A 16,961-nucleotide genomic window follows, 5' to 3' on the forward strand; every position below is an offset into this window, starting at 1 on the left:
GAAATGAAGTTGTATTAAATTATAATTGAAAAGGACATTTTTCAAGGTTAGCATTATTTGCGCGCGTGTGTGTGTGTGTGTGTGTGTGTGTGTGTGTGTGAGTGAGACTGTGTGCATGTGTGTGCGTGAGTGTGCGTGTGTGTGAGTGAGACTGTGTGCATGTGTGTGCGTGAGTGTGTGTGAGAGTGTGTGTGTTTGAGTGTGTATAATACTGCCCGCAGGGTCTTGCTTATTTCACCGGTTCCTCTGAGCATTCCTGCTTCTCACTCTCCTCATCTGGGTTATCTTAGAACACAGGCCCCACCGTCTACTTGAGCACTATTGATACTCTATCCTTTCCAAGTATGCTCTACCTTTACCTTGGACCATAGTGTAGAACGAATCGATGGAGGACAAATTGGAAGTGATGCTGACGTCTTCCTCTCGGCTGGACGACTCAATGTCCACCGTGATCGCCTTGTCCATATCCCCGTGCAGGTTCGTAACCACCCCAGTGGGGAAGGTGACATTCGTCAGGCGACCTTCGCTGTCGTAGCTGAATGAGAGAAGTGCCATGTGGTGTTAACAAGGAAATGGCGGACACTTTTTTACCTGTACATTTAAGGCTCACCAGGATTAGCAGCACAACTTTGGAGGAGTATTTGTCTTTGTGCACGAGCTATGCTGAGTGAGGACTTCAAACACGCTTTGAAGTAATCAAAAGCCTGTTTAACATAGAAAAAAACCCTTGCCAGTGAGAGCGAGAGTAAACAGTTCTCCATCTCAGTCAGCATCTTATTCTTTGAAGTGTGACCAAAACCCACCTGCACATCTAATTTGCTGTTTCAAAGGGAACATGTTTGCTGATATTAAATTCCGTCGTATTCTTCCATATTTTCTGCCAAGTAGATGCAGTTCAGTGCCCCCTGCTTTTATGGTTCTATCAGCTAAGCCCCTCCACGGCTGTGCAACATGCGTACACGTGTGTGCCCTTCAAACACGTTTCAAGTATTATTTTAGCATCTGGAGACATTTTCGACAAATTAGTTAGGGGGAAAAAGCCTTTTAAAGACTTTTTAGACAGTGTCGGGGGCTGGCACTGAGAACCTCGTGAAAGCTGGGCTAATGCGTGCCTTAGCTCTAAAGACTTTTAAGATTTCTCAGTGACTGACATAGTATATGGCAAAGTAGGACTTAAGTGGTACTGACGGTGACAACCTTTCTTAAGAAAATACTATTTTTTAAAAAAAGATTTATTTTTAATTATGTGTACATGTTGGAGTATTTGAACATGCATGAGGGATCCTCCTGGAGCTGTAGTTACAGATGGTTGTGAGCCTCCTGATGTGGGTGCTGGGAACTGAAGTTGGATCCTTGTGATGGTTTGTTTATGTTAGGCCCAGGGAGTGGAACTGTTAGGAGGTGTGGCCTTTTTGGAGTAGGTGTGGCCCTGTTGGAGTAGGCGTGCCGCTGTGGGCATGGGCTTTAAGTACTACTCCTACCTGCCTGGAAGTCAATTTTCCACTAGCAGCCTTCAGATGAAGATGTAGAACTCTCAGCTCCTCCTACCCCATTCCTGCCTAGATGAGGCCCTGCTCCCACCTTGATGATGACGGACTAAACCTCTGAACCTGTAAGCCAGCCCCAATTGGATGTTGTTCTTTATAAGAGTTGCCTTGGTCATGGTGTTTGTTGACAGCAGTAACACCCTAACTAAGACAGTCCTGTAGAGAAAGGAGTAAGTGTTCCTAACCACTGAGCCACCTCTCCAGTCCCCGACCTCTCTTGTCTATTCTGTTATTTTACAAGTGTGTGCTATCTCAAATTACTTACTATATTTAGTGTAATGAGATGAAGTATTTCCTGACATTTAACAGCTCTTTGATATTTTATTACATGCTTTTTTTTTAGCATATAAACAGAGGAAAGTTATCGAAATATTAAATATCATGCCATGATGGTAAAAAATGTACTATAGGAACAACATTTGACAAAGAATTGAATTTTTCTGAGTTTAAAATTCAACAAGACGAGCACGTTATCTGAGTAGAGAAGAGCAAATTCAAAATTCTCAATGAGAATTCCAGAAGCTTCCTTGTTGGCAAGCTCAGAGAGGAGGATGGATGTTTTTGGAGGAAGGGAGGGCAAACATAAAGTAGGTATAAATATGGAGCAATATGGAATGCTTGTGGAAGAAGCATGCGGAAGTTGTTTGCAGTTTGAAGATTTTGGGCAAAAGAGATGGTGAAGGTCGAGGTCCGCTCAGTGTCTGCTGCTGTGCTGACCCACTAACTTAGGGCTAACTCAGTGTCAGTGAGATCAGGGCTTTGACTGACAGGGTCTGACAGCCCGCCACGCTGCTCAGCCAGCGCTGGGAATGGGCACTCAGGAGGAAGTGGGGAGAGAGGGAGACAGGAGAAACCAACGCGCCATTAAGTCTTAACATTGCTTGGACTCAGCAGAGGTGGAGCTAAAGATACACAACACAGACGTCCTCCCCTCCCAGCAAGCCCAATGCTCCGAGCAGATTAAGGCATAAATGAAAGAAATCCAAAATAGTTTACTGCTGTCACTGCTTTTCTGAAGACATTATTGATCTTGAAACAAGCATGGATAGGCTTACTCACACGAGCAAATTGGGGATACAGAATTATGAACACAATCAGACTCAAGTTGAGGCTTATGTTCGGTGTAGTTCCTGTACCAACTGTACTGCCCATAGTTCCCAAGTTCTTTATAGATTAACATCCTCGTTGGATGCTCTTACGTACAGACCACTCGGTACCGCATTAGCTCTCCTCCATCTTGTGAACGGAAAACTAAAGATGAGGCAGTTAAATTGCTTGTTTGGGCTCTCCTGGCTGAGCGATCAACTGGAGCTGTTAGGCACGTGATCTCAGGCCCATTATCCTTTCTGTAAATCACAGGGCCTGATTCAAAGTTGAGATCTGCACTTTAAACACACACACACACACACACACACACACACACACACACACACTCCTACTTGCCAGCAGCATGCCGATTCACTCTTACCACAGACTCTGACCTGCCCTTTATCTGGTTTCTATTTTCCAGCCTCATTCAATCTCAAGCAGAGACCTCACCTTTTTCTTGGAGAAAGCATTTTGCCAACCTTTTGACTTGATGTTTTCACTGGCTTACCACTCATTCCGTTTCCTGCTGGGTAGGCCTTTTCTGTCACTGGGGGCTGAGCACACAGGGATTCAGCCCAGGCTTTTGAGTGTTCAGAAGCCAAACTGTTAGTTTCGGGCTCTTTGGGAAATAAACATACATGTAACCTTTGGAGATTGTACGGTCAGAAGGACATAAGGATGAAGCTGGCTCCTAAATGGCTCAGCTTAACAGTTTGGCCCTGTTAGTTCTCAATGTGTGCCTGCCGACAAGTGGCTAAATTAAGTTAAGGCATTAACAGGACCACAGTGTATAAAGATGGAAGGTCAGGAATGAGGAAGAGCCCTCCGGGTGTCTTCCTATCCCGTTACTCATCAGTTTCTTAAGACTCTCTAAGGTGAAAGTTGACTGAGGAGCAAGGGAGAATCCAGAGAGAATACAAAGTAGTCACAAATGTGAAAGTTTGCCTCCTAACAATGAGTGAGCCTCTAGGGATCCTAGGTGGGACCAGAATGTAAGCAGAGGTGTCTCTAGCTGGAGGAGCCAGTAGGGACCTCCCTGGGGTGATCTCTGCTATCAGGCCTGGATAGATCAAGACTGGGTGGAGGAGGGGGGTGAAGGAGTTGGGGGTTAGTGAGGGGTCTTGGATATACAGCAATGAAGGTGTTAGGACTGGGAAGAAAGGTTAAGTTAGTTCTTAAGCCTTTAGTCGCAGCAGAACTCAACAGGAGAGTCAGGCTTTGCCCAAGCTTTGTGATGGGGATAACGGCTGAAAAAGACTTTTAAGAAAGCTAAAGCAAAAGCAAAAAAAAAAAAAAAAAAAAAAAAAAAAAAAAAAAAAAAAAAAAAAAAAAAAAAAAAAAAAAAAAAAAAAAAAAAAAAAAAAAAAAAAAAGCTGACTCAGTACTGAGGGGTGACAAGGCCAGACAGACCTACTGATTACACAAAATACAGGAACCAATACAGGGGGTTTTAGGCATAGAGCTACCTACCATCTGTTGTTCATACTGTTTCAGAAAGCAAGAGATTTAAGACAACTTTTTAAATGCTTTTACGTACAGATTCTGTACTGATCTTGTAAATGGAAAAAGAAAAGTTTCGTCATTTCTGTATGGAAGTCTTCGCTGATCGCCACTGAAAGACACACGTGCTCTGTGTTTCAGTGTCCACCTTATACATTTAACAGCTTACATTTGCTTTCACATGAGCCAATAAAAACAAAAACCAAGACCGTCTACTCACTGTTGCCACCTGCTGTGGCACCCTCTAGAGTGCTAATTTAAAACAACCTCTCCACTGATCGCCACCACCCTCAGTACTAAACTGAGTACTGAGTACTCAGTACTACGCCATTCCTTGATCCTCACTCCTGACAAAGAACATGCACACCAATAGCAAAAGCGAGATGAGTGGGTGGGAGATTTTTAAAATGGCCAGAGGATTCTGGATAAGGAGTTGAAACAAACAAACAAACAAAGATCAATCAGTTCTCAAAAAACAATTTTCAGGTATTTCTAGAAATGATGGTTAAGAGTTTTTTTGATTTTTTGTCTTTGTTTTTAATGAACAACGTAACAACAATGGCCAACTGGACCACCCTGACCCTGCGTGATTGGAGCCCTTTCCACACAAGCCATACACACTGCTGGACGTTGCCTCTGCTTATGTGAGCCTTCATAGTTCAGCTTAATGTTTGTGGCTTGGCCTCATGCACTAGGCCTCTCCAACTCATATATTAGAGATGTAGCTTTTTCTTTGATTAGCCTTTGAATTTACAATGCAATTGGCTCTAGGGAATTTGAATAGATCATCAGCTTCATGTTCACTATTCCACTCATCTGGCCATAACCTTCTAGCTCCGGATCCATCACACAGCATATTCGCTCCTGCTCCCAGCTGACCTCTCTTCACAAAGGACTCTGTCTGGACAAAGACACTCTCCCTCAGGCTCTTCTGACCTTTTGCTTTTGTACCGATGGGGTACCCTTTTTATGGCTCTGTATTTGTTTGACTTTAATTTTGATTGCATTTTTTTTTTTTTTTTGCCTAGACTTGCTACTTTAGCTTCTATAGAAGTATTTTCTTTTTTTTTTCTTTTTTTGATGAGAAAAGATACATGATTTCAATTTATCTGAATTTGTTAATATTTAAAAACATATTTTAAGTAAATAGAGTTACATCACATTCTTGTTTCCTTTTTGTACCCCAACTCCTCCCAGAGACCCCTTCAATACCTGCAATACCTTTCTTTTTTTTTAATTTGTCATATTCTTTAAAATTTATAAAAAATTGTAACAATAAAAATGAGTATTATAAAAATTGTTTGATATAAAACAACAATCAACTGAACAGTCTTGTGTAGATGCTTATCTACAGCAATACTGAAAATACATACATTTGTCTCAATATAAATTTGGAATAACACCAAATATATTAACTGTATATTTTAAAATAATATATTACTACTAATATTTTTTTAAATAAGCATAGATAAAGTCTTTTTGTTTCTTTTTTTGTTTGTAGTAGAACTTAAAATCTTGGCTCTTACTGTGGTACAAGCCCAAAATAAGAACAATTTTTAGACATTGGAGTTCATTGTAATAAGGCTGTACTTCAGTGACCCTCACATCACCAAAGGATTTTACCTCCATCATAGCTAAGCTGAGAGTTGACAGTTCTGCTGCGCCAAGGAATGAATTGTAGGCATAATTTTTGGATACAGATTTCCTGCTATGGTCAAAGCTATTTGACTTGAGTGATTGTCATTATTCTCGGGAACCAGTGCCACCGGGCTGGTGGAGTTCCCACCTGCCTGGGTCCCGATGGTCTCAGTTACTCCCAGTGTTGGGAGAGACTCCTCATCTCTGATCCTGAGCTTGTTAGAGCACCTGGGAGTGGTGCTTCCTCTAGGTGTTGTGTGGAATTTGTAGAAGTATTTTCAAAACACCTTTTATGTTTCCTAGGCATCGGGATGATTAGTAAATGCCTCAGAGTTATAGCCTCAGTGATCCTGAGATGGAATCTCTCTCCTTCTCACTCACAGACATGAAGTGCCCAACTCTTCATTTTTCCTCCATAAAATCTTTTATATACTTATTTTTCCAGTCCTACAGCTACCCTAGACAACTGGTCTACCTGCTTCTCTCCACACTTACTGGTAAATCTCTGAAACACTATGATTATAATACCCCTGTGCTTAAGCATCTTCAGTTGATTGTCACTTGAAAGAAACTCTGACTAAGCTACACTTTAACAACTCTATGTCAAGAGACTACTGATACTGTAAATTTATTCAAGTGGAACCGATTTGCAGTTCTCGAAAACTTTAGAATGTGACTTTGGTACTTCTGTTTAAGATGGATTCTTTAGTTGAATGTTCAAGCATAGCCCTTCTCATCTTCTCAGGGTCTTCAGCTTTATTATCCGACTCTGTTTGCTCTTAGACTTGAATTGCAGTAAGCTTTCCCATGAAAGACTCATGTGCCCTGTGTTTCACTGACGACCTTAAACACTTAATAGCTTTCATTTGCTTTTATATGAGCAATAAAAACAAAACCAAGAAAGTCTATTCATTGTTGCCACCTGCTGTGACAGTGCATCCTCTAGAGTGTTAATTTAAAACAACCTATCCACCACTATGGTAAGATTACCACCCTCAGTACTAAACTCAATAGTAAAATCATTTATACTTGAATGGTGGGCTGGTCTGGCATTCTGATGCTACTAATAGTGTGATTTGTAACATTAAGCCCAAGATTTTACATGTAGGTATTTCTTAACAATGAGCTCAGAGAAAAAAACTATTATTTCTTGAATTCAATAGCAATGTTGTCAATAGGAAATCCTCAAAAAAATTGGGATGACATTTGAAAAAGCATTTAACAGAGGGACCAAGTGACTTCCAGATGACAGGGCCATCTCATATGTACATTACCAAAATGACACGGAAAGGGCAATCAAGGAAGACAAAAGAAGAAGCTGTTTTTAACTTGCATTTTCTTTTAAGCTCTGAGAGGATCTTGAAAGGGATGGGAGCCCATAGGAGAGGGTGGCCTACACCAATTTAAATTTCTTTGCTTGGTTGAGTTTCCTAAGGAGGTCTCTCTTAAGGGACAGAGTCTGACTGACCTGTGTTTGTTCCATGAAATCAGAGAGGGCAGCAGGCTGCAGGCACCTTGCCATTCTCTCTTTCTCTTGACCTCTCCAGATAGTGTGAGTTCAGAGGATATGGACAAGGGCAGACCTTCCCCTCGAACCTTGGGCCTCGCCCTTTGAACATGGAGCACAGTGAGAGATGACTTCAGAGATTTATTTTTCCAAGACTCACACTCAAGAAAGGTGACCCAATCAAAGCCTTTGCATAGTCATAACCTGCATAGGGGAATGGACTGAGGCATAGATAATACACAAGCCTTCAGATACAGGCATGTAACCAGGAGGTCCAGAAATGGCTCCCTTAGGGTTCAAAGGATTCTGTGCAGTTCCCTTGCACCTTTTAAAATTGAGCACTGGCTGAGGAATATAGACATTTATGTAGGATTTGAAATGTAGACCTGCTAGACAGTCCATCAAGATATTTTGCTCTATAGAACTACACATGCCTTCATTATCCAATGGACAGAGTACAAGCTCATCTTTTTTTGTTCTTTGCTTTGTATTCTTGCTCTGACACACACACACACACACACACACACACACACACACACACACACACTCAGAAGATGGATGTGCAGTCAGGAAAAGGGAAAGACTAGGATTGGGAGAAACTTTTTTCAAGGTAGGTATTTTCCTTACAAAGAAATTTCATTTATCACTGTAAGGGGTTGTTGTGGGGTTGTTGTTACCACTGGCATACTACTACACAGGATTCTAGGTTTAAAGGATATGTATGTATCATTGTTTCAGCAAAGGAAATTCGGTAACTTTTAGTAAATGTTTCTTATGGGATACTGTTGACAGAGGCCAAGAAAAACTGGAAGGATGGCAGAATCACAGATTTGTTACAGTAACAGGAAAATTTTCCTAAGAAACCTTTCATTTTATAAGTAAGAGCAGTTCTGTGGCTTGCCAAATATCACAGTTGGGAGAGACAAAATTGGTTGTGGAGTCTAGGTTTTTAGTCTAGTCTAGAGCTTTTCTCATTTGACCAAAGCTGTTTCACAGAAAAGAGGAGAAGAGAAAGAGGAGCAGGAGCAGAAGAGGAGGAAGAGGAGGAAGAAGAAGAGAAGCAGGAGAAGGAAGAGGAGGAGGAGGAGGAGAAGCAGGAGGAGGAAGAGGAGGAAGAAGAAGAGAAGCAGGAGAAGGAAGAGGAGGAGGAGGAGGGGCAGGAGAAGGAAGAGGAAGAAGAAGAGAAGCAGAACAAAGAGGAGGAGGAACAGGAAGAGCAGGAGAAGGAAGAAGAGGAGGAGGAAGAAGAGGAGGAGGAGGAAGAGGAAGAGGAAGAAGAAGAAAACAAAGAAGAGGAGGGGGAGGAGTGTGGTGGCAAGTAGAGAATATAAAAAAGGCACAGTGAACCAATGGCCTGTCATGGCTTGGGAGCACCAATGAATGCAATGGCAGTAAACTATTGTTCAGCCTACCTACTTAGTAGACTATTGCTTAGTAATCGGGTAGACTTGCAATGTAAAAAATAAGGAAAGACTGAGACAATTATGCTGTCTGTTCATGAGCTATGTAGCAGAAAATGAACACTGTTCAGTTTCTGAAGGGAAGAGGAATGGTGGACATTGGACAAAGGAGCAGTATAAAAATAGAGGGGAATAGAGCGGGAAGGGATAATTCAGTCTGTAGAGTGCTCGCCAGGCAAGCATGAGGACTTGAGGTCCATCCCCAGTACAGCAAGGCTAGGCGGTGGCACGCTTGCAACCTCATGTGTTGTTTGTAATCCCAGTATGGGAGAAGTAGAGACAGGCAGAACCCTGGGACTTGCTGGCCAGCCAAGTCTACTGGGGCGATCTCTAGGCCAATGAGAGGCCCTGTCTCAAAAAACAGGGGGGATGGCACCTCCTAAGAAATGACTCTGAAAGTTGTCCTCAGGCCTCTGGCTCGGTGTGCACATACACACGAACATGTGTGCACACACAAAAAAGACAAATACAGGAAGCGATAGTCCGTACAAGGAGAGGTGATTTGAACATTCAAAGAATCAGGAATTAGAATTCAAGATCCTTGACTATTTATATGGTCCTCCCTTTACTTTCACAGGAGGCTCAGACTGACAGGTCATCATTCACAGCCTGCCCTGCTACAGATCTTCAGAATTCTTCACTGTGCTCTCATTCACTCTTAATTTAGTTATCTCAGTAGCTCCCTCATCACGTCCCCATCTCAAGAACTGGTTTTCTCCTAAGATATAGCCAGTATAGTTCTCTTTCTTTCTTCTATTATTATTTTAAGACCATGTCTAGCTAAGTCTTGAACTTATGGCCTTCCTGTCTCTCAGTCTTCCGATTAGTGGGATAATGGTAGTCAAAACATACAAGCCCCCAGAGAGACCTTTTGATCCTAGGTAACACTGTGCCGTGGGGACTCATGTTCATAACATCCAACTGGGGACTCCCTGTATATTTATGTCCTCTTATCTATGTCACTATCTATGCTGGGAAAACAGGGACTCTCTGAGATTGTCTCATTTCCCCATCGCCTCAGGATTAATCCATTTTGATTAGTCATTAGCGTTTAGTCTGGATGCAGTCCTTTATTTCTTATTCCTAACTTTCTTTTCCTCCTGTACTTTCTTCTTCTCTAAGTCCATGCTTACACAGTCGCCATACTGACCATGTGGCTTCCCTGGTAGATCCCCTTAACTGCACCTTTCTTAACCTAGCATGGAGGATCAGCTCAACTTTCTAGCATGTCATCTAAGCCCGACTTGAACAGAACCGTGTTCTCTTGACATGTCTTTCTAGTGTCATCTTCCAGTGTCCCCACATACGCTCCATGCTCCATGGTCATTCTAAAATGCGTGTTCATTTAAATCTCACCATGTTCGGCTTGCCCAGTCAAGGCTTTGCTCCCGACCGCACTCTGCCACTCCCTGTTGACCTTGTCGGTATCTTCAGACAAGCTTAACTGAGATGTGTATCTTGTCTCACTCTCGTCCCTGGTCTAATGAGGACTAGATGGATGAGTATCTTGGTTGCTTGCACTGCCTATCGAGTAACAGAGTCTTAGTGCTTTACACGCTTACATACATTTACTTCTCTGCTCAGAGTCCAGTGGATGCTGAACTTGCCTATTCTCCAGCACTCAAGTCCGCACCTGCTGAAGATTACACCGAATGAATATGTGTCTCTGCCCGGAACGTAGTGGCTAAGTAGGAAAATGGTCCTTGACCAAAGGGCATAGGTGAGATTCTCACCTCGTGGACCCAATACTCAAGCCTCAGAGGTTTGACATATTTAACAGTTTGCTGCTGCAATGCAGCATTTTAAGAGCCTTTCTGTTCCCTTGAGGTGGTGTAACTCCCTTTAAAACAGTTTTTCCAGGAGGGTAGGGTCAGGTGGGACACACTCGTGTGGGGCTAACTATGGATATCTTTGTGATATAAGCCTTAAAATTGTGTTAAAAAAATCAATAGGCTATGAACAGGCACATAACAGTTATTTAAGTGAAGAGAAACTTATTTGAAATTAGAAATAACCACTGCCTACACCCGCTGTGACCTTTCTTTAAGGCTTTCAGTCCATCATGTGAAAGGCCTTCTGGTTCTATAGGAACAGACTGGTGCATTTATATTCACATAGACAGAAGCATTAGAGGGCCATGTTGCTTCTCCACATTACAACATTCTTTTGAGTTTTGATTTTATTACCGTAGCCTCTCTTAGGAGGGAAGAACTTTCCCTCAGATCCTGGTCAGGTGTATGTTTGTCCTTATAGGGATCTAGCTCGCTCTTTTCTTTTTAAGTTTGACATAGAATTAAGTCTTTCATCTGATGCTAAACTAACAGTTATTACATGTTTAAATTAACTGATTAGCCTTTGATTTTTTTATATATATTTATATACATTTTAATCAAAAGGCCTAATTATGGAAAAAACCCCTTAATTTATATCAGACTTCCTTTCTTATATATTTAAATAGGGAAGAAAACTCAAATGCTTTTTTGGTTGAACTGGAAAGTGATACTTATTTTTAAAAAATTAAGAAATAAAAGTAAGACTATTTTTATGTGCATGTATGATGTGTGCGCATGAGCGGAGGCCAGAGGACAACTTTGTTGAATCGCTTTCTCTTTCTGCCTTTACATGGGCTTCAAGTTATCAAACTCAGGACACCAGGCTTGAGTAGCAGACACATTTACTCATGGAGTCATCTTGCTGGCTCAAAGTAGTACTTGTTTATCTCAGCATATCTCTCTTTCTCTCTCTCCTCTCTCTCTCCTCATCTCTCTTGTGGTGTCCTCAGTTCAGATTCTCAGGCTGACCAAACTTTCAGATGGACTTTAAGTCTAAGAAATCTGCTTGAGATGCATGAGTAGGTGGGTCTACAAGATGCAGTAGTAAGGACAGATGGGAGGGATGCTGTGAGGAACAAAAGCGTGTGGGTGATGCCCCAGCTCTCTGATCTCTTGCTTAGGGTTGCCCTTTCTTGATCTTAGTCAGAGTTCAGAAGAGAAGCGTAATGTCTTCACTGGGTCAACATCTCTATGCTCTAGACATCTGGAAATGACCCATGGGCCCAGACAAGAGGCTTTCTCCTTCGCTGGGGGAAGCTGAAGGGTAGAGCAGGAAGCAATGAGGCTTCTACACAGGCTTTCATTATACCACCCCAGGACTGAGTTGGAGAAAGATGCACCATTCTAGAAACCTCTCAGCTGCCAACCTTTAGTTCTGCAATACTAGGAAGGGGAAGCGATCCTGGTCTGTCCACATGAGAATTTCCTCTCAGATATCATTTAGAGTGGCGAGTCTGTGACTTGGTCTTTGGGTAAATTATCCGACGGTTGCTTTGCAAGGGCAACTGATGATCTGCTGTATGGTAAAGCTACCAGAGCACCTATCCAATGTAGAGAGAAGGAGTTCATACATAGAGGAGGCTGAGTTACTCCTTTTGAGCCATTGTGGAGTAATTTAGCACCTTGAGAGCATCCATTTGCTAAGCGGATAGAACTAGAGTAGATAACACAGCTCTGCGGCAATGGACATGTTGGAGCTTATGCACCAGATTGTGAAAAAACTGGTCACTGTTTTTGCTTTTTTTTTTTTTTTTTAAAATGTAGACTACTGAAAGGAGTTGGAATAAATCAAATATTGATAAAAATACTGCTTTTACCGTGTTTAGGTTAATGTTTGAAGTAGCTCCTTTAGTCAACTGCCCACACAGTTCTCACTGATTTTTTTGGGATGCTCATGATTAAAAGAAGACAGATGCAGATACTTATAGCCAACTGTTGGACTGACTGAATTTGGGCACCCCTGTGGAGGAATTAGGGGAAGGATTGAAGGAGCTAAAGGGGAGGGTGATCCCATAGGAAGACCAGCAGTCTCAACTAACATGAACCCCTGGGAGCTCCCAGAGACTGTGCTACCAACCATGTAGCATTCAAGAGCTGGCCTGAGGCTCCTGACACATAGACAGCAGAGGACTGCCTGATCTGGCCTCAGTGGGAGAAGAGGCACCTAATACTCGAGAGACTTGAGGCCCTAGGGAAGGGGATTCTTGGGGGGGCCCTCTCAGAGACAAGGAGAAGGGGGGAAATGGGATGCCAGGAGGGGGACAATGGCTGGAATGTAAATAAATAAGATACAATAATTCATTATTATTAATATAATAATAATTAATAATAAAAAAAAGAAATAAGGCAAACCTATCAGAGAGTCAAACAAAACAGAAAACAATGGAACACAGTGTCAGGATTTCCCCAGGATTTTCTGTGATCTGCGGATGAAATCGCTCCTAAATCAGTCCTGAGTTCCTAAATGCTGTCTTCCACAATGGAAGAAAGACATGGGGAATATGGAAGGGAGCCCGAGGACCAGTGTAAGCACATATTTGTAAAGTGGGGACATAGTTTTTAATGTAATTTCTGGACATAAATAACAATGACTTGTGGCTTGTCAGGTGCTTTTCAAAGGAGGGGTTATCCTCAGTCCTGTCAGGTGGCAGCTCCCTCTAATCCATTCCTGCATCAGTGGTGGTCAGAGGGACCACTGTGTAGGAACACACCACTGTCTCTGATTCCAGCCAATCCGGTGTCAACAAGCCAAGGATCATCTTTCCTAATTCGGAATAATTACCTTTGAGTTTTCCTGCTCTATCCGTGCCTTCTGAACGCTGTTTTGGATTTGAAAGTGCCCTAAGGGTACCATAGCTAGCTAGCATTTATACCCAGCTCTTCTTTGAGGTCCCCTCCCCCCTACTCTCCTAGGGTATCAGAATAGGTGGGGGAGGGCACGTTGTGGGTCTGTGCCATGGGCACAGAGTTAGGTTCATTATAAAGAAATGGCTCAGAAGCTCATTCTGAAATTGCAAAGCGTGAACGAGGGTCAATAAAGAACCCAAATGAGGAGCTAGAGACCCATATATACCTACAGAAATGGGGAAAAGCTGAAACTCATTTATTTGCTCTGTAAATCTGAATATAGCTCACAAAAGATCACACTCAGCTCCACAAATACACAGCTCCAAATAATCAAACTCCCAAGACAGGAAAGTTGTTACTAACCCGCTGGTGAGCATGCGTACATCAGTGAGAATTCATAGCTTTCCCCTGCGCTGTCTTCTTCCCCCTGAAGAAGTGCCTCTAGATATGCCCAAACCCTTTGTATTTCATGTGGGCAAGCAAGCAGAGAGCTGTGAAATGCCATTTACTAGTAAATAATTTATTCCATTGCCTAATTCCATACGCCGGATTTGCTTCTGTGTGCAGTCAAGTGTAAGAACTATGGCTTTACTTTGGGTATGAGCTTCTTAAATAATACATTTTTAGGAGGTGAGATCTTTGTGGTCTCTCTGGAATTACTTTAACTAAGAAATGAGAGTACAGAGCAATTGTTTTTAAAGACTAAGACACGTCGCCAGGTGTGGTGATGCGTCCCTTTAATCCCAGTGCACTGGAGGCAGAGGCAGGCGGATCTCTGAGTTTGAGGCCAGCCTGGTCTAGGTAGCAAGTTCCTGCCTGGCCAGCTGGATTATATAGAGAAACTCTTTCTCAAGAGAAAGGAGAGAGAGAGAGAGAGAGAGAGAGAGAGAGAGAGAGAGAGAGAGAGAGAGAGAGGAGAGAGACAGGCAGACTAAGACACATAACTAGGCTTATATGCCCAGTCGCACAGTCAGTCTTCTTTCTTCTGACCTTCGAATCAGGAGAAGAGGAGGTCAGAGGCAACCATTTGTAGATAATTATTCACCCCCTGAGACATATGAGACACCAAAGCTGAGTGAAAGCCACCAGACCCTAGATTCTAGCAGCATGTCTTAAGGTACCAGCTGCTTTTAAAGGAGTCCTCATAGGGATGGAACAACCACAGGTGCCCCGAGAGAAACTGCCGCAGGACTGTAGCTTTTGACACGAAGGCTCCTGTGCTTAAGAAGCCACCTATCCACCCTAAATTAGAGTCACTTGCCTAACTTATTGGGGGGGGGGCTGATAAGAACAGCAAGCTGGGAATTGGGAATCATGCCCTACCCCCACCCCAACCCCCTCTTGTACCAGGTACAACACTTTGAACTTATATTTGAATGGAGAAATGTTTGCTTTCCTTTAAGGTTTTTTCTTTTTTTTTCTTTTTTCTTTTTCTTTGGAGGATACTTTTGTAACTTGATTTATGTCTAGAAAACTTAGCAGTGTACATTTAACCCAGTTTAGTGGCAAGTTTGTAGTTCTTCATTCTTTGCCTTTTCGGGATTGGCACTGCAAACCACAGAGCCTCCTCAGTGTCCTTGGGTTACAAGGACACTGTACCTGTCCTTGTAATTGTGGACCAGCCACCCCAGCCTGGCTGTTCCCTCATTGATGCAGTAGGGAGCCCCCATCTTCCAACACAGGCTAAGCAGGAAGAGCACCAGCTGAGCCTTCTTGTTCTCCACCAAGGTGGTGACTGTATTGAGTCCAGCTTGAAGGTGGAGCAGTCTCTTAGTTGGGACGTCCCCTTTTCCAGACACTTTCTTCTCAGCTCCGGCCAGTAGCTTTCGCTCCTTCTCCTGATTTGTCTCTGGCCTGTACTTGTTGGCAAGCTTAAGCAGCCGGGAGCAGTTTGCTGGTCCAGGGCTTGGGCTAACTGGTTGAACCGCTTACAGAGAAAGCCCCTTTGCCTTACGTACTGGGGACATTCAAGAAGTAAGTGAGATCTCTTTTAGGCAGCATATCCTGTCCAATGCAGAAGTCCTTAGGCCTTTTCTCTAATAGGATCCACCACCCCTTGGCCTCGAGTTTCTTCACAAGGACGGGGGCTGGGGCCACGTTCGTCCTTTAGACATCTTGCTCGGCTGCAGCAGAACTTAATTTTCTTTTGTTTTCTGCCTCACAGGAAAGGAGTCCAGAGCCTATCACTGGCAAGCAATCTTTCAATGAGTTTATCCCTAGTCCCTGGTTTTATGGCACAAGGCCTTGCTACGTAGTTTAAGCTGCCCTTGAACTTTTGGCCTCAAACTCCCAATCCTCCTACCCCTGCCTCCTGATTTTGGGTATTAGGAAGCTATACCACCGCAACCGGCTATATACACAGTTCTTGTGGCCCTCACTCCTTAAAAGCAATATTTCAGAATAAAATGCTTCTAGCATGAAGTCTTCCCTTTTTTTCCATTCAATTATTTGAGCAACAAGATCAACTGAGGAAGTTCTTATTTTATGAAGAAAAAGAAAGTGAGCCAACAACTGCTATCAGGTAAACATCAAAAGATGGACAAAGAAGATGTGAAATATCGACATTTTCTGTATTAATGATTGGTGCAGGGGTTCACAACATCCCAGAGAGCAAGATCTCATTTATACAGTAGTTTTTCTTTTTTTTTTCTTGTTATAAAATACATGAAAAGGTAATTTATTAAATATTTTTACTGAAAGAGAAAAAAAAAAAAGCATGTCCCAGCAGTCAATTGAGGGCATACGTATAGAAAAGGTTTTTTAAGGTTGACAGGGTAGTAAGTTAAAAACAATCACTCCCATGGTTATGTCCAATACACAAACACGAAATGCTTCTGAGCGCCCTAATTTTTTTTTTTAATCCAAAACCAGGTTTATTATTAAGACTTGGTTTTACTGTCTGGGCTGGCCATTAAACTCGGTGGCTGTTCAGTTCAAAATATATTTAAAAAAAAAAACCAAGTTATACAGTAGTTTTTCAAAGGCGCTTTGGAGAGAGCCAGTTCTAGATTTCATCAGGCTCTGCTCTATCATTAATATTCACCCAACTACATCATTGGCTTTTGCCTCCGATCTTTCTTCAATGGAAAGCTCTGAGGAGCGCTCTATGTGCACATGCAACACTCCATGCGTTATGGGAGCTGCAGAGACAACAGCTTGCGTTAAAAAAAATTTCCCCCATTTTCTTTGTATTCACATCAGGACTGCAAAAATAGTAATGACATACTCAAGTTTGTACCACCAACAAAAAATAAGATGAAAACATGCATGGTATGGCATCTGAACTTGCTCTCCTTTGGACTTTCTCTGGCAGGAGCTATGGTAACTCTATTTTTACAGTAGGCAGATTGATTGATTCCAGGTCTTCCATCTGTTTCTATTCGATAAAAGCTTTAACTTCAAACCTTTTTTAGATACTAGGCTGGCTGATAATCTGGCTGTAAACAAATGAGGATTTGGACCAAAAGCTGCCATTTCTTAGTATAAGGTATTTATGCCAAGGGACGATTACAGACCACATTCCAGCTAAGGGACTGGTGTG

The 16,961-nt window shown here is 42.5% G+C and overlaps 1 protein-coding gene across 19 annotated transcripts in view; it reads right to left on the reverse strand.

Annotated features, from left to right (window-relative positions):
• The window catches only part of Tenm3 (teneurin transmembrane protein 3), a 1,282,613-nt gene that overhangs the window by 27,458 nt on the left and 1,238,194 nt on the right, over nucleotides 1-16,961 (reverse strand). For all 19 annotated transcript variants that reach the window (XM_031339793.1, XM_031339799.1, XM_031339798.1 and 16 more), the window contains one exon: nucleotides 360-535. In XM_031339793.1, the coding sequence (XP_031195653.1) occupies nucleotides 360-535 (176 nt within the window). The remainder of the gene's footprint in view (nucleotides 1-359; nucleotides 536-16,961) is intronic.

The sequence above is a fragment of the Mastomys coucha genome, unplaced genomic scaffold, assembly GCF_008632895.1.
Source record: "Mastomys coucha isolate ucsf_1 unplaced genomic scaffold, UCSF_Mcou_1 pScaffold22, whole genome shotgun sequence".
Classification (NCBI taxonomy): Eukaryota; Metazoa; Chordata; class Mammalia; order Rodentia; family Muridae; genus Mastomys; species Mastomys coucha.